General features: G+C 39.3%; 1 protein-coding gene across 1 annotated transcript in view; it reads right to left on the reverse strand.

Annotated features, from left to right (window-relative positions):
- Nucleotides 1–204: 204 nt before the first annotated feature.
- Nucleotides 205–27,873, reverse strand: part of LOC124790067 (adenylate cyclase type 9) — a 153,062-nt gene continuing 125,393 nt past the window's right edge. The window contains exon 9 of the mRNA XM_047257632.1: nt 205–2,942. Within this exon, the coding sequence (XP_047113588.1) occupies nt 1,156–2,942 (1,787 nt within the window). The 3' untranslated portion in view covers nt 205–1,155. The remainder of the gene's footprint in view (nt 2,943–27,873) is intronic.

Below are 27,873 nucleotides of genomic sequence, written 5' to 3' on the forward strand. Positions count from 1 at the left end.
GTGCATCAATTGTATATGAAGCATGTGTGAAATGCAAAATCCTTTGAAAACTCAAATGACACAATCAGATTTTTGTGTCAGGGCAATAACAATACTACTGAAGAATAAAGAAGGAGAAAAAACTAAGTTTACCATAAACTAAGTTCTGGCATCAGCAACTAAATAAAAAAATAAATAAATAAATAAAAAAAAACTGTAAAGGATTATTGGTTATGCAAATATGAGGTTCTGATACTGTAATTATGTGCATGCTCATGTAACACAGGAGGCTGTTAGCAGCAGCAGCAGATGAACAGCATGGAATAAACAAACAATAATTCCCAAATAAAATTTTGTTTAAGAAACAAAATTAATGTGGGATCTCATAACTTCATAATACTTCCATGTGGTACAATTTGGCATAGCATCACTGTATAAAGACTGGCTTAGAGATGCAAGAAATAGCATGAATATCTAAGTCCTATCACATGTTATAGTAACAGAAAACTTACTTTCCTTACTTTCTGATTATCAGTATGTTGCATAGCACAGAAATGAATACTGTACAAAAGAGAGAGAGAGAGAGAGAGAGAGAGAGAGAGAGAGAGAGAGAGAGAGCCACAACACAGGAATCACTAACTATATGTATAGGAAGAATCAATCAGCCTCCTCTTAACAGTAATTGAGGCCCAGTACTGATAAGCTGAATCAACGAGAGATATCCAAATTAACTTGTTCTCTTGTGCATGATTATGATATTAGAATGCTGCATATAAAATCTCATTCATTCACTCCAGTTGTGGCAGTTTCTCCAAGTTAATTGTTTATGAAGACCACGTTAAAATAACAAAATGATCAGCCATTACAAAAGCACCAAAAATATAAGCTGAAATTATAATGATGTGGTGACCTATGCACAAGCATCAGGATGGTATTTGGATTTCTGGAGGATGTACAAGAAAGTAGTTTAATTCAGTGACAGTACTTCAAAGTAGATGAGTGTACAAGTTAATCAAGACAATCAAGAATACTTTCTTCTTTTTCCATTACATTGTGCAGTGAATAGACTCCATAATTATACTTCACCATGAAAGATTTAATTTGTGTAAAATATTTGGCATTTAAATGATACATGGTACCAAATTCATTGCAAGTTAACATTTACGTTATCACCTCTCAACCACTGACTGCACTTACTTCTCCACATCTCCCTTTTAAAAGGAAAACTTCCATATGATCTTTACCTTTAACGTAAACTGAACCTCTCGGTTCAAATTCATATCGTTCTGACAATATGGGCAAACAAGCTCCACCAACTTGAATTCTACCACGAATACCTGTTGAATCCATTCGACTAGCAATGTTAACAGCATCTCCCCAAATATCATAATACAGTTTCTTTGTTCCTATGACACCAGCTGTTACATCACCAAAATTATAACCCACTCGCAAAACTAAATTGAATTCTAATAAATTACGGTTGAAATCATCAATTACTTTTTGCATAGCTATAGCGAACTCCATTAATTCAAACAAATGTTGATTTGGATGCTGACTTTGTCTACGTACACCTGGATTCAGACCTGATGCTGCCATAAAAGTGCTTCCTATAGTTTTGATTTTTTCTACATTTCGAAATTCTGGTTTTGTTAATAATTCATCAAAGTCTCCAATCAGTTCATTAAGAACTCTCAAATATTCCTTTCCTCCAAGATAAGATTCATCATACATTTCATTGAAGTTTACAATAGAAGCAAATATTATACCAACATCATGATGGTTTTCAGAATACTTGGCAGTGTTCTTTAACTGATCTGCCACATGCTTCGGAATAATATTATGCAAGAGTAAATCTGCCTGATTTTTCATGTTCTGAACCCTTGCCTTATCTCTTGCAGCTACTACATTTCCATGAAAACTCAATCTGTAACTTATCTCAAATTCACGATTCAAAAACCAAACTAATATGAGTAACATTAAAACATCTAGAAAAATTTCTCCATGATACAAATTATTTATGTGATATACATGTTCATACAGAAATGCTTCAGATTTTCTGGAAATGTTTACTTCTTTTGTACTCAACTCAGAAGCAGCAATTCCATTATGTATGGAGTTCCTAACAGCTAATTTTATTTGGCCATTCCAATTATAAATACTTTCATTACTGGCATTTACACTTCTAAGCCATGTTGAAAAATTGCTTGGTATGTTAATAAAAAATGGGCAAGTGTGACTAGCTATTAATGCAATGTAGCAAACTCCGGCAAGTGTGGCCAAGCAACTTTTCATCCAGCAATTTAGTTGGGTAAAGTTACAAAAGTGAACCAGACTGACAAATAACAAGTAACTATAATAAAAGTCTGCATTTGAAGCTTCTTCAAAATTTAAACATACAAAATTTACAAGAACAGATATGACAGGCAAGCTCACAAGGACAGCCCCAATAAAATGCCATGGGTACCAGCTTGAGAAAATTTTCAAGAGTCTTTTGGAGATCCTTTTTCCAATTAAACTCACATGTCTTGCTGCAACCAGTTGACTGATACAAAGAAACACTGCTATGAGTTGCACTGTTGTTGCTCCCACACAAACAGAAATCCAAGCAACTGTGGGCCTGTATAACAGGAAAAGAGAAACTGTGACTGCAAGATAAACTAATGCAGATATGAGAATGTCGAAGTATGTATTATATCTTGAAGTAGCTAAAGTTGGAGGAGAATCAGCAGTCTTGTCAGTCACACGATGAGCATTGGCTCTATATTCTTTTTCCATTTCCTTCTGCCGAAAAAACAATGAGAAACCACGTAGAGGCGGCTTTACAAAATAGCTTCGCTGTGATGTAGCGCTGTCCTGCACACATTTTATCAACTGTAGATCTGACTGCTTTCGAAGACTTTGGAAACACATTCCCAAGTTATCTGATAATGGTGGTGGCAACTGAACTGGTCTCCGATCTGGATCTAGAAAAGAAGAGAGACATAACAGTACTTTGTTTAAAAACAGACTAATCAAAAACAACAATGACAATTTTCTAGGTCTCAAATATTCAGCACAAATAACTTGATTTTTAATGAATCTGGTATACTGTGAATCATTCTCAACTTTTTATTGTGTCACTACAGTGCTGCAAATGGTGCTGCACATATGAAAAAATGTACTATTATTTTTTACATATATAATACAAATTTGAGTTCTTATCTCAAAAAAAGTGATCAAACTCTTTCAGAGTGAAATCAAAACCTGAAAAAAGCTAGCACCATCATCAATTGTTAACTAATTCTACCATTGCACAAATGTCAATTAAGAGATTTGAGGGAGGCACAATAAAATTTTCATGCAAGAAAAGAAATGTAAAAGTGTAACTTTGCAATTGTTACCTGATTATTTTCCTATCACAGAAAATTCAGTTGCTTTATAGTTATCAGAAAGGAATGGTAATTTTCAACATTATACTAACAATGATCACAAATTTCTGGACACCAACAACATTTTTAGCAGGAAACGCATATAGTTGAATAATAATCCAACAGAGCTGTTTTTTATATTTTATTTGCTGACTCTGGATTGGTGCAACAGCTCGTTCTCAAGTGGTACCTGCATTCAATTAAACGATTATCACTACATATAGCACTACATACACATGTAAATGTATAAGTTTTGTTTGTTTTACAATATTTATTGATGTCATGTATTCTTAGCCCTTTAGCTGTTGTGGGATTTATACAAGACCTGCTATGCCATTCCCCAGGTACTGTGGAAGCGTATACGTGCACTGCTTGGATTTTACTACAGATTTATGGATGTCTGAGAGCACCCTGAGCCACCGATCTCTCACTGCTGCGGATGAGTTACTTCCACAAATAAAAAAGTTGTGAGTGTTTATAACACAATATATGTGCCTCATTGTGTGCTATCTTTTGCAGGAAACCTTGTCATGGTATCTTGAATTTTTTATGTGATATGATGATTGTTATGACCATATGATTTGCGATGCGCAGGGACACGTATGAGCACATTGCTCTTGATGTCCTTCAGATATAAAACCCAATAACATGTGAACGAAATGAGATATCTTCTGCTCACAATTTTAAATAATATTTCAATATGTTATCTACATTTCATTCACTGCAATGTATGAGCTAAAAATCAACCATAAGAAAAGTTACATAATGCATTTTTACCTCTTTAATATTTCATGCAATGTTTTACTTAATTTGATGCAGCACAGTAAGTATGATGGATAATGAAAAAAAATTCAGTTCCTTATCCAGTGAAGATGTCAGATTGTAAGATGTGTAAAAACCAAAGTTTTTCACCCAATTGTTTTGAAAAATCAGACGGTAAGTATTTCATATCAGCTAGAACGCTATCTCTCCGCATAGGAACCAGCATTTAACTAGCAGTACAGCCACAAGAAAAGCAGCCTAAGTATGGAATGCAAAGAGCTCACCTGCAGCAGTGAAAGGGTTAAACATTATTTTTAAGATACAATCTTTTTTCACCAATGCCTATCATTCTAGGATGTTGAAGGGTCAGCAACTTGTGATACTATTTCAATATGACACTCAACCAAAGAGCCAAAGTTGTAAAACTTGATGGATGATTTGAAAATGGGTTATGAATAAAAACCCAAAACTAGCCATCATCTAATAATAAAAAGAGCTATTTTACAATTTTGGCTGTTTGTCATACTGAAATAATAATCTTTTGTTTAAAAAAAATAATTTAATTGGATAGATAAAAAACCTACTCACCAAGTGGCGACAGAACACGCACATAAAAGACGATTGTAATTGGCAAACTTTTAGAGCCAGTGCCAATGGCTCCTTTTTCAGACAGAAGGGTTGAAGCAGAAGGGAGAGGACTGGAGAGGTCTAGGAAAAGTGGAAGATTTCGGCAAAGTCACCCAGAACCACAGGTCAGGGGAGACTTACCGCACGGGATGAGAAGGAAAGATTCTTTCCTTCTAATCTCATGTGGTAAGCCTCCCCTGACCAGCAGTTGTGGGTGACTTTCCTGAAATCTACCCCTTTCCCTAGATCTCTCCACATCTTTTCCTTCACCCCTCTTCCTTCCCCTTCAACCCTTCTGCCTGAAGAAGGAGCCACTCACTCTGAAAGCTTGCCAATTACAACTGTCTTTTATGTGTGCCTTATTTTGTTTTGAATTATTTGCACATGTCTGTTTACAGTGTCAATTCATGTGTCAGAGGTATTTATGTTTTCAAATTTATATCTTTGACAAAAATCAATTTCTATCATATGCAAAATCTAGGACTGCCTCTTAGGTTTTGAATTATCTACAACAGTTAAAAATTTTGTCAGAGTTCTCAATATATTGTCAAAGTTCTCAATATATTGTCTGAGTAGATTGAAAAATCAGCTAACCAGTTGCATATAAAGGTTTATTATTTCTTGACCATGGGTTCGATATTTGTAAAAATATCTTCTTCAGAAGCACTGGTCCTAAAAACGTGTACACCAGTTACAAAATAATTTTTACAAACATAATAAAATGTTAATAGAAAAATATTTGTGAAGTAAATGTACTCACTTATTACATCACATGATGCCACAATAGATTAGATGAAGCTGAGCGGCTCTTGTCATAAATGAAGTTGATGAAACAAGAGTTATTGCAAGCCATGGCTTTAGATAGCGCCAGGTCTCATGTATTGTACTTCAGAAAGACTACTTATTAGTAAATGTCCTCAGGTAGAGGCTCTCATCAACATGTAAATGTAACAGGCATCACAAGATAAAATAAATGCGTAAGCTACATGTTCCTTATGTCAGAAACTAAGGCCAACTGCTACAAATATACAGCCCCAAAAGACCATGAAAAATTGGGCTACAGAGGATGCTAAACACATGTGTGTAAGAACTGCACCTTAGTTGTGTTGACAACAGCCTTTTATAATGAAGTACGAATGAAATTTCCTCTACATGGCTGTTGAAAATATAATAAGTTTACAGGTGTACATAAAGTATAAAATTATTAATACATTTGCTGACAGAGTAATATTATACATAAATTCAGTGTGCACAAGGTGGAGGTCTGTCTGCAAAAGACCACTGTTACAAATGCAATGGGGAAAGAAGAGAAAACATAAGTTAAAATGTCACTAACAGGAAAAAAATCTGCTTAAGCGATAAGAAAAATGGGAAAGCAGTGGGTGCTATATACACGCGTGAAAGCACTGAGTCTTGTTGGTGTTAAATAGCATAATTTTAAATTAAAGTGATTTGACAATTCTTATAGAAGACCATTGAAAAATGCAAGAATTTTAGAGGTATACACTAAATATAAAATCCATAAAATATTTATGTAGCACAGTGATACTGCACGGAGCTTTAGTGTGCAGTATTTAATGTATATCTCTAAAACTGTTCCATTTGTTAGTGGCCTTCTATAAGAAATTGTCATAAAGCTTTACTGTAAAATTATGCTACTTTTTTAACACCAGCAAGACACAGTGCTTATGTGCATGTACATAGTGCCAACTGTTTCCCCATTTTTCTTATTGCATAAGCTTCCGTAGTGTTAAGCAGAAGTTTTTTCCTATTGGTTAGGTTGTTTTACCTTATGTTTTTACTCTTCTTTCCCCCTGCATTTGTAACCGTGATCTTTTGTAAACAGAAATCTACCTTCTGCATGTTGAATTTGTGTGTGATTTTACTCTGTCAACAAACGCATTAATAATTTTATACATAATGTACACCTGTAAATTTATTATGTTTTTAACAGCCTTGTAGAGGAAATGACATTCGTACTTTAATATAAAATGCTGTTGTTCAACACAACCAAGGTGCAGTTCTTATGCACATTCATTTAGTGCCCTTCCTAGCCCAATTTTTCTTGGTTGCTTGAGGCCATAAATTTGTAACAGTTGGCTTTAGTCTCTGGAATAAGGTATATGAAGCTTACACAAATATTTTATCTTGTGACACCTATTGCATTTACATGTTGAAAAGAGCTTCTACTTGAGGGCATTTACTAATGAGTAGTCTTTCTGAAGCATGATAAATGTGATCTGGCACCATCTGAAGCCATGGCTTGCAATAACTGTTGATTCATCAATTTCGTTTTTGACAAGAGCCGCTCGGGTTCATCTAATCTACTGTGGCATCATGTGATGTAATAAGTGCGTATGTTTACTTCACAAATATTTTTCTATTAATATTCTATTATGCTTGTAAAAATTATTTTGTAACTGGTGCATGCATTTTTAGGACCAATACTTCTGAAGAAGGTATTTTTACAAATATCAAAACCATGGTCAAGGGCTAATAAACCTTTACTTGCAAGTGGTTACCTGATTTTTCAGTCTATTCAGAATTACACAGTTACTTTTCGCAGTCACTTTTCAGATTTTGTGGGTTTTGTTTGTTTAAAATTTTTAGAATTTATTCTCTGTGGAATATTTCTGAAAAAAATTTGTGACACATTTCGTTATATTAAAATTAGTATTTGCACAGAGAATAAACTACGAATGAAGACAATACACAGAACAAAGTTACAAAATATGACCATTCAGGAATATGTAAAATTAAATGCACCAATTCTGACATGTTCTACATTGGACAAACAGGATGAAAGTTATTACAAAATACAAAGAACAAGTAAACAAAAGTGAAAAGAATCTCTTTGCATTTGTTATGCATCTAAAGAAAATCCACACTCTACCACAGACATTAGCACTAATCTCTCCATCTTTCATAGTTCCAAAAAGGCAAACTTCATGAACATCTTAAAGGATATAGAAATACATACACATTGGCAAAAAATCCTAACAACATTTTAAACAGACAAACATAACTTAGAAATTAAAAAAAAATACATTAAGAACTTAGACAACATTTTTATATGTCACAGACAACTTAAAACAAGAGGCAATCCTAAATTTTATACACAATGTTGTTGCTGTGGTCTTCAGTCCAGAGACTGGTTTGATGCAGCTCTCCATGCTACTCTATCCTGTGCAAGCTTCTTCATCTCCCAGTACCTACTGCAACCTACATTCTTCTGAATCTATTTAGTGTATTCATCTCTTGGTCTCCCTCTACGATTTTTACCCTCCACACTGCCCTCCAATACTAAATTGGTGATCCCTTGATGCCTCAGAATATGCCCTACCAACCGATCCCTTCTTCTAGTCAAGTTGTGCCACATATTTCTCTTCTCTCCAATTCTATTCAATACCTCCTCATTAGTTATGTGATCTACCAATCTAATCTTCAACATTCTTCTGTAGCACCACATTTCAAAAGCTTCTATTTTCTTTTTGTCCAAACTATTTATCGTCCACGTTTCACTTCCATACATGGCTACACTCCATACAAATACTTTCAGAAAAGACTTCCTGACACTTAAATCTATACTCGATGTTAACAAATTTCTCTTCTTCAGAAACGCTTTCCTTGCCATTGCCAGTCTACATTTTATATCCTCTCTACTTCGACCATCACCAGTTATTTTGCTCCCCAAATAGCAAAACTCATTTACTACTTTAAGTGCTTCATTTCCTAAACTAATTTCCGCCGCATCACCCGATTTAATTCGACTACATTCCATTATCCTCATTTTGCTTTTGTTGATGTTCATCTTATATCCTCCTTTCAAGACACTGTCCATTCCGTTCAACTGCTTATCCAGGTCCTTTGCTGTCTCTGACAGAATTACAATGTCATCGGCGAAGTTCAAGGTTTTTATTTCTTCTCCATGTAAATACACAATATAAATTGATTTTCATGAAAGATATATTTTTAATACCAAACCATATCTCTGCCACATAAATCAATATTGTAACAACAATGCACAAAGTTCATTGTATTTTAAAAAACATTTAAGATCATATAATGTAAGTAAAAATCATAATAGAACCAAACACCATACAGACACACACACACACACACACACACACACACACACACACACACACACACAAAATGCAGATAATAGTCTGATTGTATTTAGGCACCGCTTTGAGAATGACCCATTGCTTGAAACTAGTATCAGCAAATTAAATACCTGAAAAAAGCAGCTTTAGTGGATTGGATTATTATTCAACGAACAGTGTATAAAGAAATGTTCACAATATTTTTAGTGTCTTATTAATTGTCATGTAATTAACATGGTAAAAAATCAAGTTATGACTACTGAAATGTATGTTAGAGAATGAACTAAATTACTGTCTGAGATTTATTGAACCATCTGACCAAAAGACAAAAATCTTCTGAGTAATTCATTCTTCATCACATTAAAATCGACAAAAATTCATTACATTTGTCTGTGCTCACTTATGATAATCAATAGTTTTACATAATAGAACCAAACACCATACAGACAGACACACACACACACACACACACACACACACACACACACACACACACACACACACAATGCAGATAATAGTCTGATTGTATTTAGGCACCGCTTGAGAATGACCCATTGCTTGAAACTAGTATCAGCAAATTAAATACATGAAAAAAGCAGCTTTAGTGGATTGGATTATTATTCAACGAACAGTGTATAAAGAAATGTTCACAATATTTTTAGTGTCTTATTAATTGTCATGTAATTAACATGGTAAAAAATCAAGTTATGACTACTGAAATGTATGTTAGAGAATGAACTAAATTACTGTCTGAGATTTATTGAACCATCTGACCAAAAGACAAAAATCTTCTGAGTAATTCATTCTTCATCACATTAAAATCTACAAAAATTCATTACATTTGTCTGTGCTCACTTATGATAATCAATAGTTTTACATTAAGTCTGTCCTCTCGACAGAACATACAATCTACTCTGTTAAAAAGTATGTAATTAAACAGATATACAACAAATATGACAAATTTGTGCATCATGCTGGCAGATGAAAAAGTCTTCTGTGTGAATGAGAGCAAGATTACTTAAGTCTCATAGCTGGAGTGGCCTGAAGGAAATACGCATGCATGGTTTGTTATTTTTAAAGACCATATCTGCTTGTTCCTGAGCGCAAACACTCTTCGTACCATAAATTCAACTACAAGCTGGTGCCTTAAAAGGAGACGGCTGCTATATCATTTTGTTTGTTTGATTATAACATGTCCAACAGAGTGAGGAATGTTACTATCTTCCCCTACTTTTGTAATATTTGGCTTTTTAATTCTTGTTTTCTATGATTGGAAATACAGGGTGTCTGGGCTAGAGCTATACACAAACAAATACTTATAATGAAAGAATTCGACATTTTATGTTGTTGGGTAAATATGCAATCGATAGACACTCTGCAAGATGTGATCCTCACCATTTTAAGAACAGCACAGAGTCATATTGTGCATATGCACAAACCATTACTGTGTAGCTGGCAGACATACTCCTGATGGTCAAAAAGGCGTGCAAGAAGAGAATGGAACTTGGATCTTCCCCCATGTAAATCCATTTATCTGTGGGACAGAAACCTTCAAGAAATGGAAAGTTTGATTTCAAATGCTGGAAAACATGCTAAAATGCATGTGAGCGAAGAGATTGTGGAACATGTGTGCTAAGCATTTGCTAGAAGCCCAGGTAAATCCATTAGACAAGCTAGTAGGGAACAAGACCTCTCCCATTTTATGGTGCATGACACTGTGCACAAACCTCTCTCCAGATGTGTACTTACAGACTCCAACTTTTGCATCACATTAAGCCTTAGGATCACTGCAGATGATGTGATTTTGGTGTTGGCATGGTGCATCATATAAATTAAAACAATGACTATCTCAATGCAGTGCTGTTCAGTGATGAATCTACCATCCATATCTGTGGCAAAGTTAACCAGTGTAACTGTCAAATATGGGGAAGTGAGACTCCAAGAGAAGTGATTGAAAACAAAAGGGGCACACCCAAAGTTAATGTGTGACTCATCCATTTTTTTATGGAGTGACAGGACACATCTATCTCGACATGTTGGTGAACTATGTAGTTATACAGATTCCTCCCAACATCATATTCCAGTCGGATGATACCCACACCCCACAATATTGGGGATGTTAGTGTATTTCTAAATGAGGCATTTCCTGAGCAATGGCTCGGAGGGGGTGGGGGCATCCCATTGAATCACTGCTGGCAGTACCACCTAAGTAACAGTACACATTTGCCGAACACATAACATTATCCCCTTGTTGTATTTAATGACTCAGTCGAATCCTTTCAGCCAGTTTGTCACGTTCTAACCAACATCTCTGGAAAACACTGAAGGATGCCTTATGTGCAGCTGACTCATTGCTGTTTTGGGATACATACATCTCCTGAATATACGTATCTTAGGAACAATGTACCACTTGTATTCCAGTTCCAGTTCGCGAAGGTGATGTATTTTATGTTGTCTAATTGGAGCCCTGGTAATGAAGTTTTTAAGTCTTTAATCAGATGTTGACAGATACATTCTTGATGTTCATCAATGTTGAAAAGAGAGATTACCTCTGATGTTATTCTCAACTGGAAACTTTTCAATGGTCAGAGATCATTACACAGGGTGCTCTGTGTTTCAGAATTATATCTTCTACAACGGTCTTTGCAATTTACTGAGCTTCAGTTTCCTGTCCATGCTGACGATGATTATTACATTGTCTACTTGGAGCCACAGTTATGTAGCTTTTCTGAAGTCTTCAATAAGATGTTGGCAGAGACTTACAATGAGAGAGACTCAGTCGAGGCAATCTCCCTGAACACACATTAAAAACTCACTTCTTAATAATTTAAAAATCAAGCTGAACAGTTCATACAGCATCCATTTTATCAGCTTTTAGAATACAGCACAGGTGCTGGGGATGAAAGTGGAGGATACGTTTGGATGGGTGCATGACAGCGAGGTCTTCAGTGCCTATGCGAAAACTGCTTGAGGTAAGTGTCAGAAAATGACTCGAAACAGGAGTACAAAACAGCAAGGAAACTAAAAGGAACACAATGTTGAAAACCATGTGTGTACCCACACAGAAGCCTGAAATGAAGTATCATGCCAATATAAAAACATAATGAAATGGAAGAAAGGGGAACAAGGAGTTAAAACAATATACCAGACAGACGTGGTTGGCTGACAGCAAGAATAAAAAAAGGAGGAGCCAGCCACTCTGCAACACACTAAAAACTCCAGCCTTAAAGCTTAGAGCAGAGTCCAGACACATCACAAAACTTTAAAACTTTAGTCACACTTGTCTCATCATCAGCTAAAATAGAGGCAGATCCCCACTGACAGTTGCCTCTGCCCTTGCATCACGGTATAAAGTGCTCTACACCTACATCTACATCGATACTCCGCAAGCCACCCAACGGTGTGTGGCGGAGGGCACTTTACGTGCCACTGTCATTACCTCCCTTTCCTGTTCCAGTCGCGTATGGTTCGCGGGAAGAACGACTGTCTGAAAGCCTCCGTGCGCGCTCTAATCTCTCTAATTTTACATTCGTGATCTCCTCGGGAGGTATAAGTAGGGGGAAGCAATATATTCGATAGTGTTTTGTAAGCCACCTCCTTTGTTGATGGACTACATTTTCTAAGCACTCTCCCAATGAATCTCAACCTGGTACCCGCCTTACCAATTAATTTTATATGATCATTCCACTTCAAATCGTTCCGCACGCATACTCCCAGATATTTTACAGAAGTAACTGCTACCAGTGTTTGTTCCGCTATCATATAATCATACAATAAAGGATCCTTCTTTCTATGTATTCGCAATACATTACATTTGTCTATGTTAAGGGTCAGTTGCCACTCCCTGCACCAAGTGCCTATCCGCTGCAGATCTTCCTGCAGTTCGCTACAATTTTCTAATGCTGCAACTTCTCTGTATACTACAGCATCATCCGCAAAAAGCCGCATGGAACTTCCGACACTATCTACTAGCTCTCTGTTAAAATATGGCATACTGTGATTTGTATGCCACAAGCATCACAAAATGGGGGATCCTCTCACTTTAGTAAGAAGCCACATGTAAGAGGGCAGTGCCCGATGTGAAGACATCGGGCTTCAACTCGTCTGAGTAATACGCAGCAGCAACGCCACGGCTGGACAGTCGACTTCACCAACCACAGTTCATTGTCTGTCACCACTAGCCATTCCTCACCCCAGACCTGCATAGGGGTGTGTACCCGGACAAGGAAAAAAAATTCCCAGATTTCTCCCGAGTAAAACCACACTTTTTCCATGTTAAGTGGCAGTGTATTTTCCCTCAAAACTTCAAGATTTATCAATCATTTGAATGGTTATGGTTTTCTACACGAGCATAGAATTTCCCGGCACTTTAGAAAACAGAACTCAGGGATGTGCAGCAACATGTACGCTGCGTATTTTCTTATTACTGAAGTATACATTGGAATTCCACCAAACATTGCATGTTACTTTCTGAATCATTGAAATCGAGACTGCGATGCACTTTTGTAAGCCAGTCATAGCTCATGTCATGTGATCTCGCCAGCCGATGACAGCGGATATGCAGAGCATAGGACACGTGATGTAGTCAGCCAACAGCAACATCACTGTCAAGTAGCACAAACACATAAACAGGGAAAGTTAATAGTTTAAATTAATATACATAGTGTTGCTACAAGAAAAGCAAAGCTTTCACATATATTATTGGTCTCTAAGGTTAGTAAGCTGCAAGAGAAGCTAAGCTTTCGCATACAATGTTGATCTTTTCTGCGCGTGTTACACTTTAAGATATATCACACAAATGTGCAAGTAAAATTTTTAATAATGACATAAATGTCTGATCTTCAGGGTTGGAAATTCTTCTAAATGGTTCATCGTCAAAGAGTTGATTTTTAAATGAGAGTCAAACGCTCTGTGATTCAAGAAATTCATGGTACAGTCTCACAAGTAGTTCAACTTACGTAAAAGGATATTTACCTTGAAAGTAATGCTTTTCAAACTACCATTTGCAATATTTTCCCGCAATCTGTCAGAAACAGATTCATTTCAGCACTTGCCAGAGAGTGCAGATAACAGTCAACACCGCGCTTGCGCAGCTACCATGACGTAGAAAACCCGTATGTACGTTCGTGTAAAACCTTGAAACATCATACATTATGTCATAAAAGAAACAAGACATCAGAGGATACTCCAAGAGCATCGGAATTTCGTGAACCATACTAAAATTTGCACGTTTAAACTGCATACTTAAAGTGCACATTCTTATGTCCAGATTCCAAATGAAGTAAACCTCGACCTGATATTAAGCTTTTCAGTGTGGTTTCTGGGATGTAAATTTTCCTGGAGCACCAGTACTGTATTATATCATGTTTGGTTCTTTATTATGGCATCAGAAAGGTGGAAATAACATCTGAAACTAATAACATATTTTAGCCCTCCATAATTATGTGAATATATTTTAATTCACTTGATAGCTCCCGGCCACAGATATCCATTTTGTTTTCATTTGACGTGAGAGTAAATGAAGGGGAAGCAGCAAAATCACTAAATGTAAACACGGGTCATGTGGAGACTACCCACTATAACTCAGACTGCTCTGCGCATGAGCCCCGGATCTACGATATTTGCTAACCAGATCAATACTAAAAAAAATCAAATTTTCAAAAACATGTTCATTTTACAGCACACACGTTTCTGAAAAGTCTGAAACATAAAACATGTGTGTTAGAGGAAATGTAAGACATGTTATTTGGTCTTAAAGTGTGCCAAAGTGCAGTGCCACACCTCTTCTATTCTTCTATTCCGCATTCTTCTACCGCATGTCACTGTATTTCGCTCTGTGGAATCGAAACGTGTATATTTTGTAATGGATGCCATCCAACTATATTCAGGACAGTGGAAATTGAAATGTCCGTGGTGCCTCTCCTGCTCCCAGTCGGCCGGTTTGACAGCCTGCCCCTCTTAAATAATAATAACAATAATAATAATAAAAATAATAATAATAATCTCGCAATTAATAGCGGATGGGATTATTTGTAATCGGGAGAACAAGAACTCTTCAGAAAATTTGCACTCTTTATTGCCCATTAGCTAATAACTTGCTGTTTTGTGTGACATAAAATTAAATATAGGAAGCATAAAACCAATGAAGACAAGGGACAAGCAAGAAAGTACACAAATAACGTACGGGTTTGCTGCCGGGTGACGTCGTCGGACACCGCCGATATTTCGACAGGAGCACACCCTGCCATTCTCAAGGCACAAATGCAAGGAAGAAAAAATGTGCAACCAAATTTAATACCTCAGTTCATAGAGGAGAAACAAGGAAGATAGCACACACAGAACAAGTGTCAACACAACCAAAGATAACCAACGTCAGAAATATAGATGGTTACTATTAAGTAACAGGTGAGGTAGCACTTATTTTGTCCCTCTGTTTTTTGAGGAGAGACAGAGCTGGATTCCAAGCAGCATTTAAACAAAATCCACCATCTCTGTTAATAAGGTTGCTTGATAGTCTGATTTCAACAGCTTCCTTAATAACACTATCCCAATAGTTTGACGTGCAAGCCAGAATCTCCGTGTTGTTGTATTCCATAGGATGACCGGTGTCAAGGCAATGTTCTGCAATAGCGGATTTGCTTGGCTGTTGTAAGCGTCCGACAACGTCACCCGGCAGCAAACCCGTAAGTTATTTGAACATTTGATTCGCCGGGAAAAGTTAAGGTCTCACAAGAAAGTACACATTTCTTCAATCCTTAGCTCCTAGCATTTTTTCCTCTCTAATGTTGCTACAGCTTTACATGGCGTGCTTTCCTTTCTGCGAAATAATCTATTACCTCATCAAAGTTCATCAAACGTTTTGCTACATGAAAAATCGAAATGTCGTTATCTAACATTGAAAAAGCTGTTAATGCAAATAATACCCAAGACTTGTGTGGTTTTTCGATCTGATTACTTCTATTTTGTCACTGTCTGCTAGATAAAACAAAATAGGCCTTTCTAATATTGCAGCAATTTTGTAACACACACCAAATAAACGAGACTGTTTTGGCACAAATGGTCATTTTTATAACACGACAGAATATAATTCACGAAGTACCAATATCAAATGCCTACAAGGCCTACTACAAGCAAAAAGCTTTATGTTAGGAAATAGTTTCACATTTCGTTCATACGCACCAGTTTCTCAAGCATGAGATCGAATAGTAGTGTTGCAAATTTTTTATATAAATTTGGAATCGTCTTATTCTTCCATAATATGTGTGATGTACCCGTTTCTCCTCCTTCCTCGTTCTAACAAACAATCTTATCATCACCAATTCTGTAGCTATTCCTACCATTGTCAAAATTTGTTCACCAATTAACTTCACTACCCCTATCAGGATCACCGATTTAGTTATCCCCCAATTATTCTCCGGTTAGGCGTTGTTACATGTCTGTACTACAAGTTTTCCGCATTACTTCCAGAATAGAACTTAAGCGGCTGCTAGCCGGGGACTGTTCAACTGGTCCTTACTAGTGTAGCGATCTGGCCTAAAATTTTCTGTCAGAATTTCATTTTCTTGGATACCCCGAGAAGATAATGTGTAATCTTTCTCACCTGTTATTCCTGTTAGTCGTTTATTTCCATTCTGGTAGTCTGAATTTATGGATTTCGCTAGTAATTATAACAATGCTGATCATTCGCAAACCCAATCAACCACATAATCAGACAGCGATTGGCATTCATCTGTTCGGGTTTACTCTGCTCAGCTCATATAGCCCCGTCCCCTTTTGTCTGCGGAAAGTTTATTTCCAGATGCGACGAGGATTCTCCTGACAGAGACATCACATACACTATACACACATTCAAACACCAACTTATGATTCATTCAGTAATCAACTAAAATGTGTTCAAAAACTGACAGGGATGCGTATCAAAATCATATGAATAATCGATAGACCAACGTTCGCTGGATGCTAGGAGCTTTGTGAAACAAGTCTTTTTTTTCCCCTCAAGAATATGAATTTGGCGCCCCCTATTCCTGGTAGCATCTAGATGCTTGAAGCGACTGCTTTTGCAGCCAACAGCCACATTCCTGTAGCCAGAAGCGGGAGAATCTACTACTCAAATGCGACTAAACTGCGCATGCACATGAGCTCGTTCATAGCTGCTAAAACGAATCTAATGTAAACAGTTGTGACTTCACACTCATCCGAGGCAATTTGTTGTTAAGAAGCATTGCATTGTCTTCCTAAAACTGTTGACACAATTTGCTGTTGGCAGATGCTTGCATGGGCACTGTGTGTCGTCGTCGTATACAGCGCATTTCCTTTGCAATTTAAGTTATTTTCATTTTTTTCTCTCGTTTATGTTTTATTGTTGAAGTATTACTCTGCAGTAGTGGCATACAGTAATCTCCTTAGTTAGAGTGTCGGTTCGTACCAGTCAAAATTACAAAAAATTAACAGAAAACTAAAACAATAAAAAATTCCTGGAATTCTAAAAAATTCCTGGGTTCTTCCCGGATCTCCCGGGTCTAATACACCCTGTGCATGCACTTCCTACGTAATCCAGAAACAACAGCCTGTAACGGAATAGGACAATTTGCCACATCTTGTACTATGCAGCCCAATCGCCCTGTTCATTTCCCAGTATCCCTACATGCCCTGGCACCCAGCAAAATGACACCTGCTTTCCCTGCCATTGGAACAAGTATGTTGTTGTTGTTGCTGTTGTTGATGTTGTGGTCTTCAGTCCTGAGACTGGTTTGATGCAGCTCTCCATGCTACTCTATCCTGTGCAAGCTTCTTCATCTCCCAGTACTTACTGCAACCTACATCCTTCTGAATCTGCTTAGTGTATTCATCTCTTGGTCTCCCTCTACGATTTTTACCCTCCACGTTGCCCTCCAATGCTAAAATTTGTGATCCCTTGATGCCTCATAACATGTAATACCAATCGGTCTCTTCTTCTTGCCAAGTTGTGCCACAAACTCCTCTTCTCCCCAATTCTATTTAATACCTTCTCATTAGTTACGTGATCTACCCATCTAATCTTCAGCATTCTTCTGTAGCATCATATTTCAAAAGCTTCTATTTTCTTTTTGTCCAAACTATTTATCGTCCATATTTCACTTCCATACATGGCTACACTCCATGCAAATACTTTCACAAACGACTTCCTGACACTTAAATCTATACTCGATGTTAACAAATTTCTCTTCTTCAGAAATGCTTTCCTTGCCATTGCCAGTCTACATTTTATATCCTCTCTACTTCGACCATCATCAGTTATTTTGCTCCCCAAATAGCAAAACTCCTTTACTACTTTAAGTGTCTCATTTCCTAATCTAATTCCCTCAGAATCACCCGACTTAATTCAACTACATTCCATTATCCTCATTTTGCTTTTGTTGATGTTCATCTTATACCCTCCTTTCAAGACACTGTCCATTCCGTTCAACATCTCTACCAGGTTCTTTGCTGTCTCTGACAGAATTACAATGTCATCGACGAACCTCAAAGTTTTGATTTCTTCTCCATGGATTTTAATTCCTACTCTGAATTTTTTTTTTGTTTCCTTTACTGCTTTCTCAATATACAGATAGAATAACATCGGGGATAGGCTACAACCCTGTCTCACTCCATTCCCAACCACTGCTTCCTTTTCATGCCACTCGACTCTTATAACTGCCATCTGGTTTCTGTACAAATTGTAAATAGCTTTTCGCTCCCTGTATTTTACCCCTGCCACCTTTAGAATCTGAGAGAGAGTATTCCAGTCAACATTGTCAAAAGCTTTCTCTAAGTCTACATATGCTAGAAATGTAGGTTTGCCTTTCCTTAATCTTTCTTCTAAGAATAGTTGTAAGGTCAGTATTGCCTCATGTGTTCCAACATTTCTACGGAATCCAAACTGATCTTCCCCGAGATCAGCTTCTACTAGTTTTTCCATTCGTCTGTAAAGAATTTGAGTTAGTATTTTGCACCTGTGATTTATTAAACTGATAGTTCCGTAATTTTCACATCTGTCAACATCTGCTTTCTTTGGGATTGGAATTATTATATTCTTCTTGAAGTCTGAGGGTATTTCGCCTGTTTCATACATCTTGCCCACCAGATGGTAGAGTTTTGTCAGGACTGGCTCTCCCAAGGCCGTCAGTAGTTCTAATGGAATGTTGTCTACTCCCGGGGCTTTGTTTCGACTCAGGTCTTTCAGTGCTCTGTCAAACTCTTCACGCAGTATCGTATCTCCCATTTCATCTTCATCTACATCCTCTTCCATTTCCATAATTGTCCTCAAGTACATCGCCCTTGTATATACCCTCTATATACTCCTTTCACCTTTCTGCTTTCCCTTCTTTGCTTAGAACTGCGTTTCCATCCGAGCTCTTGATATTCATACAAGTGGCTCTCTTTTCTACAAAGGTCTCTTTAATTTTCCTGTAGGCAGTATCTATCCTACCCCTAGTGAGATAAGCCTCTACACACTTACATTTGTCCTCTAGCCATCCCTGCTTAGCCATTTTGCACTTCTTGTCGATCTCATTTTTGAGACGTTTGTATACCTTTTTGCCTGCTTCATTTACTGCATTTTTATATTTTCTCCTTTCATCAATTAAATTCAATATTTATTCTGTTAGCCAAGGATTTCCACTAGCCATCATCTTTTTACCTACTTGATCCTCTGCTGCCTTAACTACTTCATCCCTCAGAGCTACCCATTCTTCTTCTACTGTATTTCTTTCCCCCATTCTTGTCAATTGTTCCCTTATGCTCCCCCTGAAACTCTGTACAACCTTCGGTTTAGTCACTTTATCCAGGTCCCATCTCCTTAAATTTTTGCAGTTTCTTCAGTTTTAATCTACAGTTCATAACCAATAGACTGTGGTCAGAGTCCACATCTGCCCCTGGAAATGTCTTACAATTTAAAACCTGGTTCCTAAATCTCTGTCTTACCATTATATAATCTATCTGGTACCTTTTAGTATCTCCAGAGTTCTTCCATGTATACAACCTTCTTTCATGATTCTTGAACCAAGTGTTAGCTATGATTAAGTTATGCTCTGTGCTATATTCTACCAAACGGCTTCCTCTTTCATTTCTTAGCCCCCATCCATATTCACCTACTATGTTTCCTTCTCTCCCTTTTCCTACTCTCGAATTCCAGTCACCCATGACTATTAAATTTTCATCTCCCTTCACTACCTGAATAATTTCTTTTATTTCATCATACATTTCTTCAATTTCTTCGTCATTTGCAGAGCTAGTTGGCATACAAACTTGTACTACTGTAGTAGGCGTGGGCTTTGTGTCTATCTTGGCCACAATAATGCATTCACTATGCTGTCTGTAGTAGCTTACCCGCACTCCTATTTTTTTTATTCATTATTAAACCTAGTCCTGCATTACCCCTATTTCATGTTGTATTTATAACCCTGTATTCACCTGACCAAAAGTCTTGTTCCTCCTGCCACTGAACTTCACTAATTCCCACTATATCTAACTTTTCCCTTTTTAAATTTTCTAACCTACCTGCCCGATTAAGGGATCTGGCATTCCACACTCCGATCCGTAGAATGCCAGTTTTCTTTCTCCTGATAACGACGTCCTCTTGAGTAGTCCCCACCCAGAGATCAGAATGAGGGACTATTTTACCTCTGTAATATTTCACCCAAGAGGACGCCATTATCATTTAACCATACAGTAAAGCTGTATAGTAAAGCAAGTATAGTGGATCATATATCAGCTGGACCAGCTCCTCAGCTGGGTACAGATTCTGCACAGATTATAAGGCACTGAGGGAATCGTAACAGATCAGAAACCCTTTGCCTTGAATACAAAACATCTACTCCAGTGAATTCAGGATCATGTGGAGTTCCTCTGAGAAACAGTACAGTCATCAGGAAGGTGAATCCTGGTGACATTGTCAGGGAACTGCCGTCTGCGTCACTTCTGCTGTGCAGTGAGCTACGTTGCTTTAATTGTCGAGTGCTAGTAATAGTGTTCCATAGATTTCCTGTTTGTTTTGAATACAGTCAGAGAGTCCCTTTAGTCAACCATAGTTCCAGTAGTGTTAGTGTTTGTTTTCAATACAGTCCAGAGACAGGTAGTGCTATTTTCATTGTTTTCTACAAGAAGTGTCTAGTAACCACAGTTTAGTCAACTATCAGCTGCCTTTAGTGAATTAGCAGTCCAGTTAAAAGTTGATTAACTCTCTACAGTAAATTGATGGATAGGATGTGTGACTGCTGTGTACGGACGCAGGAGGAGTTGGCCACTGTTCGCGAACAGCTGAACGTGTTGATGGCAGCGGTCGGCCGTCTACAGGCTGCTGCCTCGGAGTGAAGCGGCAGTGGGGAGTCTGGTGCATCGCATGAAACACCCCAGATGTTACATGCTTCATCCACTGTCCCTGCTGTCGAGACATCTTCGTGGGTACTGGACGCGGTTGGGCCAACCTCTCCCCAAGGGGATTGGCGGGCTCAGCAGCGTTCACGATGCACGAGGCAGACGGTCAATGTGGAAGCTGGCCGTGTAGCATCGCCAGCTCTGCGTGTGAGTGGACATGTGGCCGCTCCTTCAGCAAGGTCCAAGCAGGCATACGGGGGGAGGGGATTATTAGTTATTGGGAGCTCCAATGTTAGGCGGGTGATGGAGCCCCTTAGGGAAATAGCGGAAAGGTCGAGGAAGAAGGCCAGTGTTCACTCTGTCTGCTTGCCAGGGGGTCTCATCCGAGATGTGGAGGAGGCCCTGCCGGCAGCGATAGAGAGCACTGGGTGCACCCGACTGCAAATTTTTGCTCATCTCGGCACCAATGACTCCTGCCCTCTGGGTTCAGAGGTCATGCTCAGTTCGTACAGACAGCTGGCGGAGTTGGTGAAGGCGGCAAGCCTCGCTCGCGGGGTGGAATCTGAGCTAACTATTTCTAGTATCGTTCCCAGAACCGATCGCGGTCCTCTGGTTTGGAGCCGAGTGGAAGGCTTAAACCAGAGGCTCAGACGATTCTGCAGAGATCTGGGGTGCAAATTTCTCGACCTCCACTATCGGGTAGAGAAACGTAGGGTCCCCCCGAATAGGTCAGGCGTGCACTACAAGCAGGAAGTGGCTACAATGGTAGCGGAGTACGTGTGGAGTGCATGTGTGAGTTTTTTAGGTTAGAGAATTCCCTCCCTAGGCCCAACAAGATGCCTCCTGAGACGCGGCAAGGTAGTAGGCAAAATGCAACATGGAATAACAATATTAATGTGCTAAGAGTAAACTGCAGGAGCGTCTATAGAAAGGTCCCAGAACTGCTCTCATTAATAAACGGTCACAATGCCCATAGTACTAGGGACAGAAAGTTGGCTGAAACCAGATGTAAACAGTAATGAAATTCTAAACTCAGATTGGAATGTACACCGCAGAGACAGGCTGGACAGTGAAAGGGGGGGGGGGGGGTGTTTATAACGATAAGAGGTGCAATAGTATTGAAGGAAATTGACGGAGATCTGAAATGTGACATAATTTGGGTGAAGGTCACAGTTAAATCAGGCTCAGACACGGTAAATGGATGTCTCTATAGGCCCCCTGGCTCAGCAGCTGTTGTGGCTGAGCACCTGAAGGATAATTTGGAAAACATTCCGAGTAGATTTCCCCACCATGTTATAGTTCTGGGTGGAGATTTTAATTTGCCGGATCCAGAGAAATTTTTTAAAGTGCTTTATCTGAAAACTACCTCGAGCAGTTAAAGAGAGAACTGACTCGTGGCGATAACATATTAGACCTTCTGGTGACAAACAGACCCGAACTATTTGAAACAGTTAACGCAGAACAGGGAATCAGCGATAATAAAGCGGTTACTGCATCGATGATTTCAGCCGTAAATAGAAATAGTAAAAAAGGTAGGAAGATTTTTCTGTTTAGCAAAAGTGACAAAAAGCAGATTTCAGAGTACCTGACGGCTCAACACAAAAGTTTTGTCTCAAGTACAGATAGTGTTGAGGATCAGTGGACAAAGTTCAAAACCATTGTACAATATGCATTAGATGAGTATGTGCAAAGTAAGATCGTAAGAGATGGAAAAGAGCCGCCGTGGTACAACAACCGAGTTAGAAAACTGCTGCGGAAGCAAAGGGAACTTCACAGCAAACATAAACATAGCCAAAGCCTTGCAGACAAACAAAAATGACGCGAAGTGAAATGTAGAGTGAGGAGGGCTATGCGAGAGACATTCAATGAATTCGAAAGTAAAGTTCTATGTACTGACTTGGCAGAAAATCCTAAGAAATTTCGGTCTTATGTCAAAGCAGTAGGTGGATCAAAACAAAATGTCCAGACACTCTGTGACCAAAATGGCACTGAAACAGAGGATGATAGACTTAAGTCCGAAATACTAAATGTCTTTTTCCAAAGCTGTTTCACAGAGGAAGACTGCACCATAGTTCCTTCTCTAGATTATCGCACAGATGACAAGATGGTAGATATCGAAATAGATGACAGGAATAGAGAAACAATTAAAATCGCTCAAAAGAGGAAAGGCCGCTGGACCTGATGGGATACCAGTTCGATTTTACACAGAGTACGCGAAGGAACTTGGCCCCCCTTCTTGCAGCGGTGTACCGTAGGTCTCTAGAAGAGCGTAGCATTCCAAAGGATTGGAAAGGGGCACAGGTCATCCCCGTTTTCAAGAAGGGACGTTGAACAGATGTGCAGAACTATAGACCTATATCTCTAACGTCGATCAGTTGTAGAATTTTGGAACACGTATTATGTTCGAGTATAATGACTTCTCTGGAGACTAGAAATCTACTCTGTAGGAATCAGCATGGGTTTCGAAAAAGATGGTCGTGTGAAACCCAGCTCGCGCTATTCGTCTACGAGACTCGGAGGGCCATAGACACGGGTTCACAGGTAGATGCCGTGTTTCTTGACTTCCACAAAGCGTTCGATACAGTTCCCCACAGTCGTTTAATGAACAAAGTAAGAGCATATGGACTATAAGACCAATTGTGTGATTGGATTGAAGAGTTCCTAGATAACAGAACATAGCATGTTATTCTCAGTGGAGAGAAGTCTTCCGAAGTAAGAGTGATTTCAGGTGTGCTGCAGGGGAGTGTCGTAGGACCGTTGCTATTCACAATATACATAAATGACCTTGTAGATGACATCGGAAGTTCCCTGAGGCTTTTTGCAGATGATGCTGTGGTATATCGAGAGGTTGTAAGAATGGAAAATTGTACTGAAATGCAGGAGGATCTGCAGCGAATTGATGCATGGTGCAGGGAATGGCAATTGAATCTCAATGTAGACAAGTATAATGTGCTGCGAATACATAGAAAGAAAGATCCCTTATCATTTAGCTACAATATAGCAGGTCAGCAACTGGAAGCAGTTAATGCCATAAATTATCAGGGAGTCAGACTGAGATTCATTGGAAGAATCCTACGGAAATGCAATCCGAAAACAAAGGAAGTAGGTTACAGTACGCTTGTTCGCCCGCTGCTTGAATACTGCTCAGCTGTGTGGGATCTGTACCAGATAGGGTTGATAGAAGAGCTCGAGAAGATCCAACAGAGAGCAGCGCGCTTTGTTACAGGATCATTTAGTAATCGCAAAAACGTTACAGAATTGATAGATAAACTCCAGTGGAAGACTCTGCAGGAGAGACGCTCAGTAGCTCGGTACGGGCTTTTGTTGAAGTTTCGAGAACATACCTTCACCTACGTATATCTCGCGAAGAGAGCATGAGGATAAAATCAGAGAGATTAGAGCCCACACAGAGGCATACCGACAATCTTTCTTTCCACAAACAATACGAGTCTGGAATGGAGGGGAGAACCGATAGAGGTACTCGAGGTACCCTCTGCCACACACCGTCAGGTGGCTTGCGGAGTATGGATGTAAATGTAGATGTAGAACATGACAGAGCAGCCAAAGGAGTTCCCTTGTATGGAGCCATCAGTGTACACTACTACACTACTGTGAAGCTGTGATGCATATCTAAAATGTTAAAAAACAGACACTGAAATATAAAATCTGACGTACAATCTTTCTTCAAGTTGGTCAAGTCTAAAATAAGTCTGGGCCTCAGGAGAAGCCAAGGTGGAAATCTGCTCCAACCATGATGTAAAACATGAAGCCAGCCACACCAATCTCTAGAAGGCAATCCTGTGCACAAATCCGAAAGAGCCTCATTGCTAGTTGCCGGTTACGAAAAAGCCGTTCCAGTGGAGGCTGAGCAACAGTATGGTAGACGGGTGTGCATGGTGTGGACAGTGTTTTATACACCTGGCCTGATGTGAGATGGCAGATCACCAACCTCTGCACATAGGCTTGGTATGGGACTTGTCCTGAATGCCCCAGTGGCCAGTCAAATCCTGTCATGGTGCACCACATCCAACATCTTTAAATAAGATGGTCTCACAGACTCATATTGTGCATCCACAATCTACCAGAGATCACACAAATGCCCAGTAAAACCACAGCAAACAAGTCCTGTCTGCTCTCCACTTACTGTGGCTAAGGCATTTTAAAATACATAGGGGCTTAAGGGATTGTTTTTTCAGGTCCTTAAGCTGTGGCAACCTCATAAGTTTACAGTAAAATATGAGGCCCAGAAACCTCACTGTGTCTTTAAAAGTAAGAACAGTGTCCCTCATCCTCAACTCAGGAAAGTTTACAATGGAACAAGAATGGTTAAAAAGAACACACACGGAATTCTCAGTTGAAAACTTAAAACCACTCTTCTGCATCCATTCATCAAAATGTTGAAGAATTAGTTGCAGGACTGGAAGAAGAGCAAAAAACAGAGAAGTCATCCACAAACAAAAAACACTGGACAGGACTTTTCATTACTGGCGTAATACTATTAACAGCTATGGCAAAGGCAGTCACACTTAAAACACCACCTTGAGGGACACTGTTCTGCTCAAAGCAATCACACTGGGCGTCACCGACTCTGTATTGAAAATACAGTGACAAGAAAAAGGACTGGATAAAAATGGGAAGTCATCCATGGAAACCCCAATTGTAAAGCTGCTTGAGGATAAGATGCCTCCAAGTTGTGTTGTAGGCCTTCTAGATGTCAAAAAATACGCCTACAAGGTGATGCCAGTGTAGGAAAGCCTATTGTATAGTCACCTCCAAGACAGCCAGGTTATCAAAGGTGGAGCGATACCTCCTGAACCCACACTGAAAGCGACTAAGGAGTTGCCTGGATTCTAAGATCTAGACAAGGCAGTGGGTGACCATCTGCTCCAAGGTCTTTCCCATGCTGCTACTGAGAGAAACACTATGATAACTACTTGGGTATGTACAGTGTTTCCTAGGTTTTAAAAGAGGAATTAATACTGTCTCATGCCACAAGTCAGGAAAGTGACTTGATGCTCAAATGGCATTAAAAAGTGTGAGGAGGATCTCTTCATTTCACCTTATGGGGTGCCGCAGCATACTTAATGGATTTTGTCATGGCCAGGGGATGTGTCATAATCTGCAGACAATGCAGAATCCAGCTCCCACATGGAAAATGGGTAGTTGTAATCTTCATCAGAGGTGGACCGGAAGTCCAATCTACACCTCTCAGCAACTGCTCTATGGCTCTATAAACTTGGATCCTGGCTGGAAGTTGTAGTAACTGCAGCAAGAGAGGCCGCCATAGTCTGGGCAATGTCTCACGGATTGGTTTGGAGAACGCAGTTCCCCTTACAGCAGCCATGGAACACCTCCCACCTCTCCCAGAAATTCTCCTGATGGTATCCCATACAGTGGAACTCTTGGTGGAATGATTAATGGTGTTCAGGAACTGTTGCCAAGACCTCTTCTTCCTCTCTTGAATAATTCGGTGATACTTTGCCCTCACCACCTGAAAGGCTGCAGGTTTCTCTGCAGTTGGCCGACACTTGAATCTACACAGAGCCAAACACCTAGTCCTGGTTGCAGAGTGGCAGTCATCACTCCACCAAGGGATACGTTGCCTCACCTATTGTCCTGTGGACTGTGGAATGGATGCTGCAGTGGTGCGATGGACCATTTTGGTAATACAGGGTGTTTAAAAAATGACCGGTATATTTGAAACGGCAATAAAAACTAAACGAGCAGCGATAGAAATACACCGTTTGTTGCAATATGCTTGGGACAACAGTACATTTTCAGGCAGACAAACTTTCGAAATTACAGTAGTTACAATTTTCAACAACAGATGGCGCTGCGGTCTGGGAAACTCTATAGTACGATATTTTCCACATATCCACCATGCGTAGCAATAATATGGTGTAGTCTCTGAATGAAATTACCCGAAACCTTTGACAACGTGTCTGGCGGAATGGCTTCACATGCAGATGAGATGTACTGCTTCAGCTGTTCAATTGTTTCTGGATTCTGGCGGTACACCTGGTCTTTCAAGTGTCCCCACAGAAAGAAGTCACAGGGGTTCACGTCTGGCGAATAGGGAGGCCAATCCACGCCGCCTCCTGTATGTTTCGGATAGCCCAAAGCAATCACACGATCATCGAAATATTCATTCAGGAAATTAAAGACGTCGGCCGTGCGATGTGGCCGGGCACCATCTTGCATAAACCACGAGGTGTTCGCAGTGTCGTCTAAGGCAGTTTGTACCGCCACAAATTCACGAAGAATGTCCAGATAGCGTGATGCAGTAATCGTTTCGGATCTGAAAAATGGGCCAATGATTCCTTTGGAAGAAATGGCGGCCCAGACCAGTACTTTTTGAGGATGCAGGGACGATGGGACTGCAACATGGGGCTTTTCGGTTCCCCATATGCACCAGTTCTGTTTATTGATGAAGCCGTCCAGGTAAAAATAAGCTTCGTCAGTAAACCAAATGCTGCCCACATGCATATCGCCTTCATCAATCCTGTGCACTATATCGTTAGCGAATGTCTCTCGTGCAGCAATGGTAGCGGCGCTGAGGGGTTGCCGCGTTTGAATTTTGTATGGATAGAGGTGTAAACTCTGGCGCATAAGACGATATGTGGACGTAGGCGTCATTTGGACCGCAGCTGCAACACGGC

This window comes from Schistocerca piceifrons, chromosome 3 (assembly GCF_021461385.2).
Source record: "Schistocerca piceifrons isolate TAMUIC-IGC-003096 chromosome 3, iqSchPice1.1, whole genome shotgun sequence".
NCBI classification, from domain to species: Eukaryota; Metazoa; Arthropoda; class Insecta; order Orthoptera; family Acrididae; genus Schistocerca; species Schistocerca piceifrons.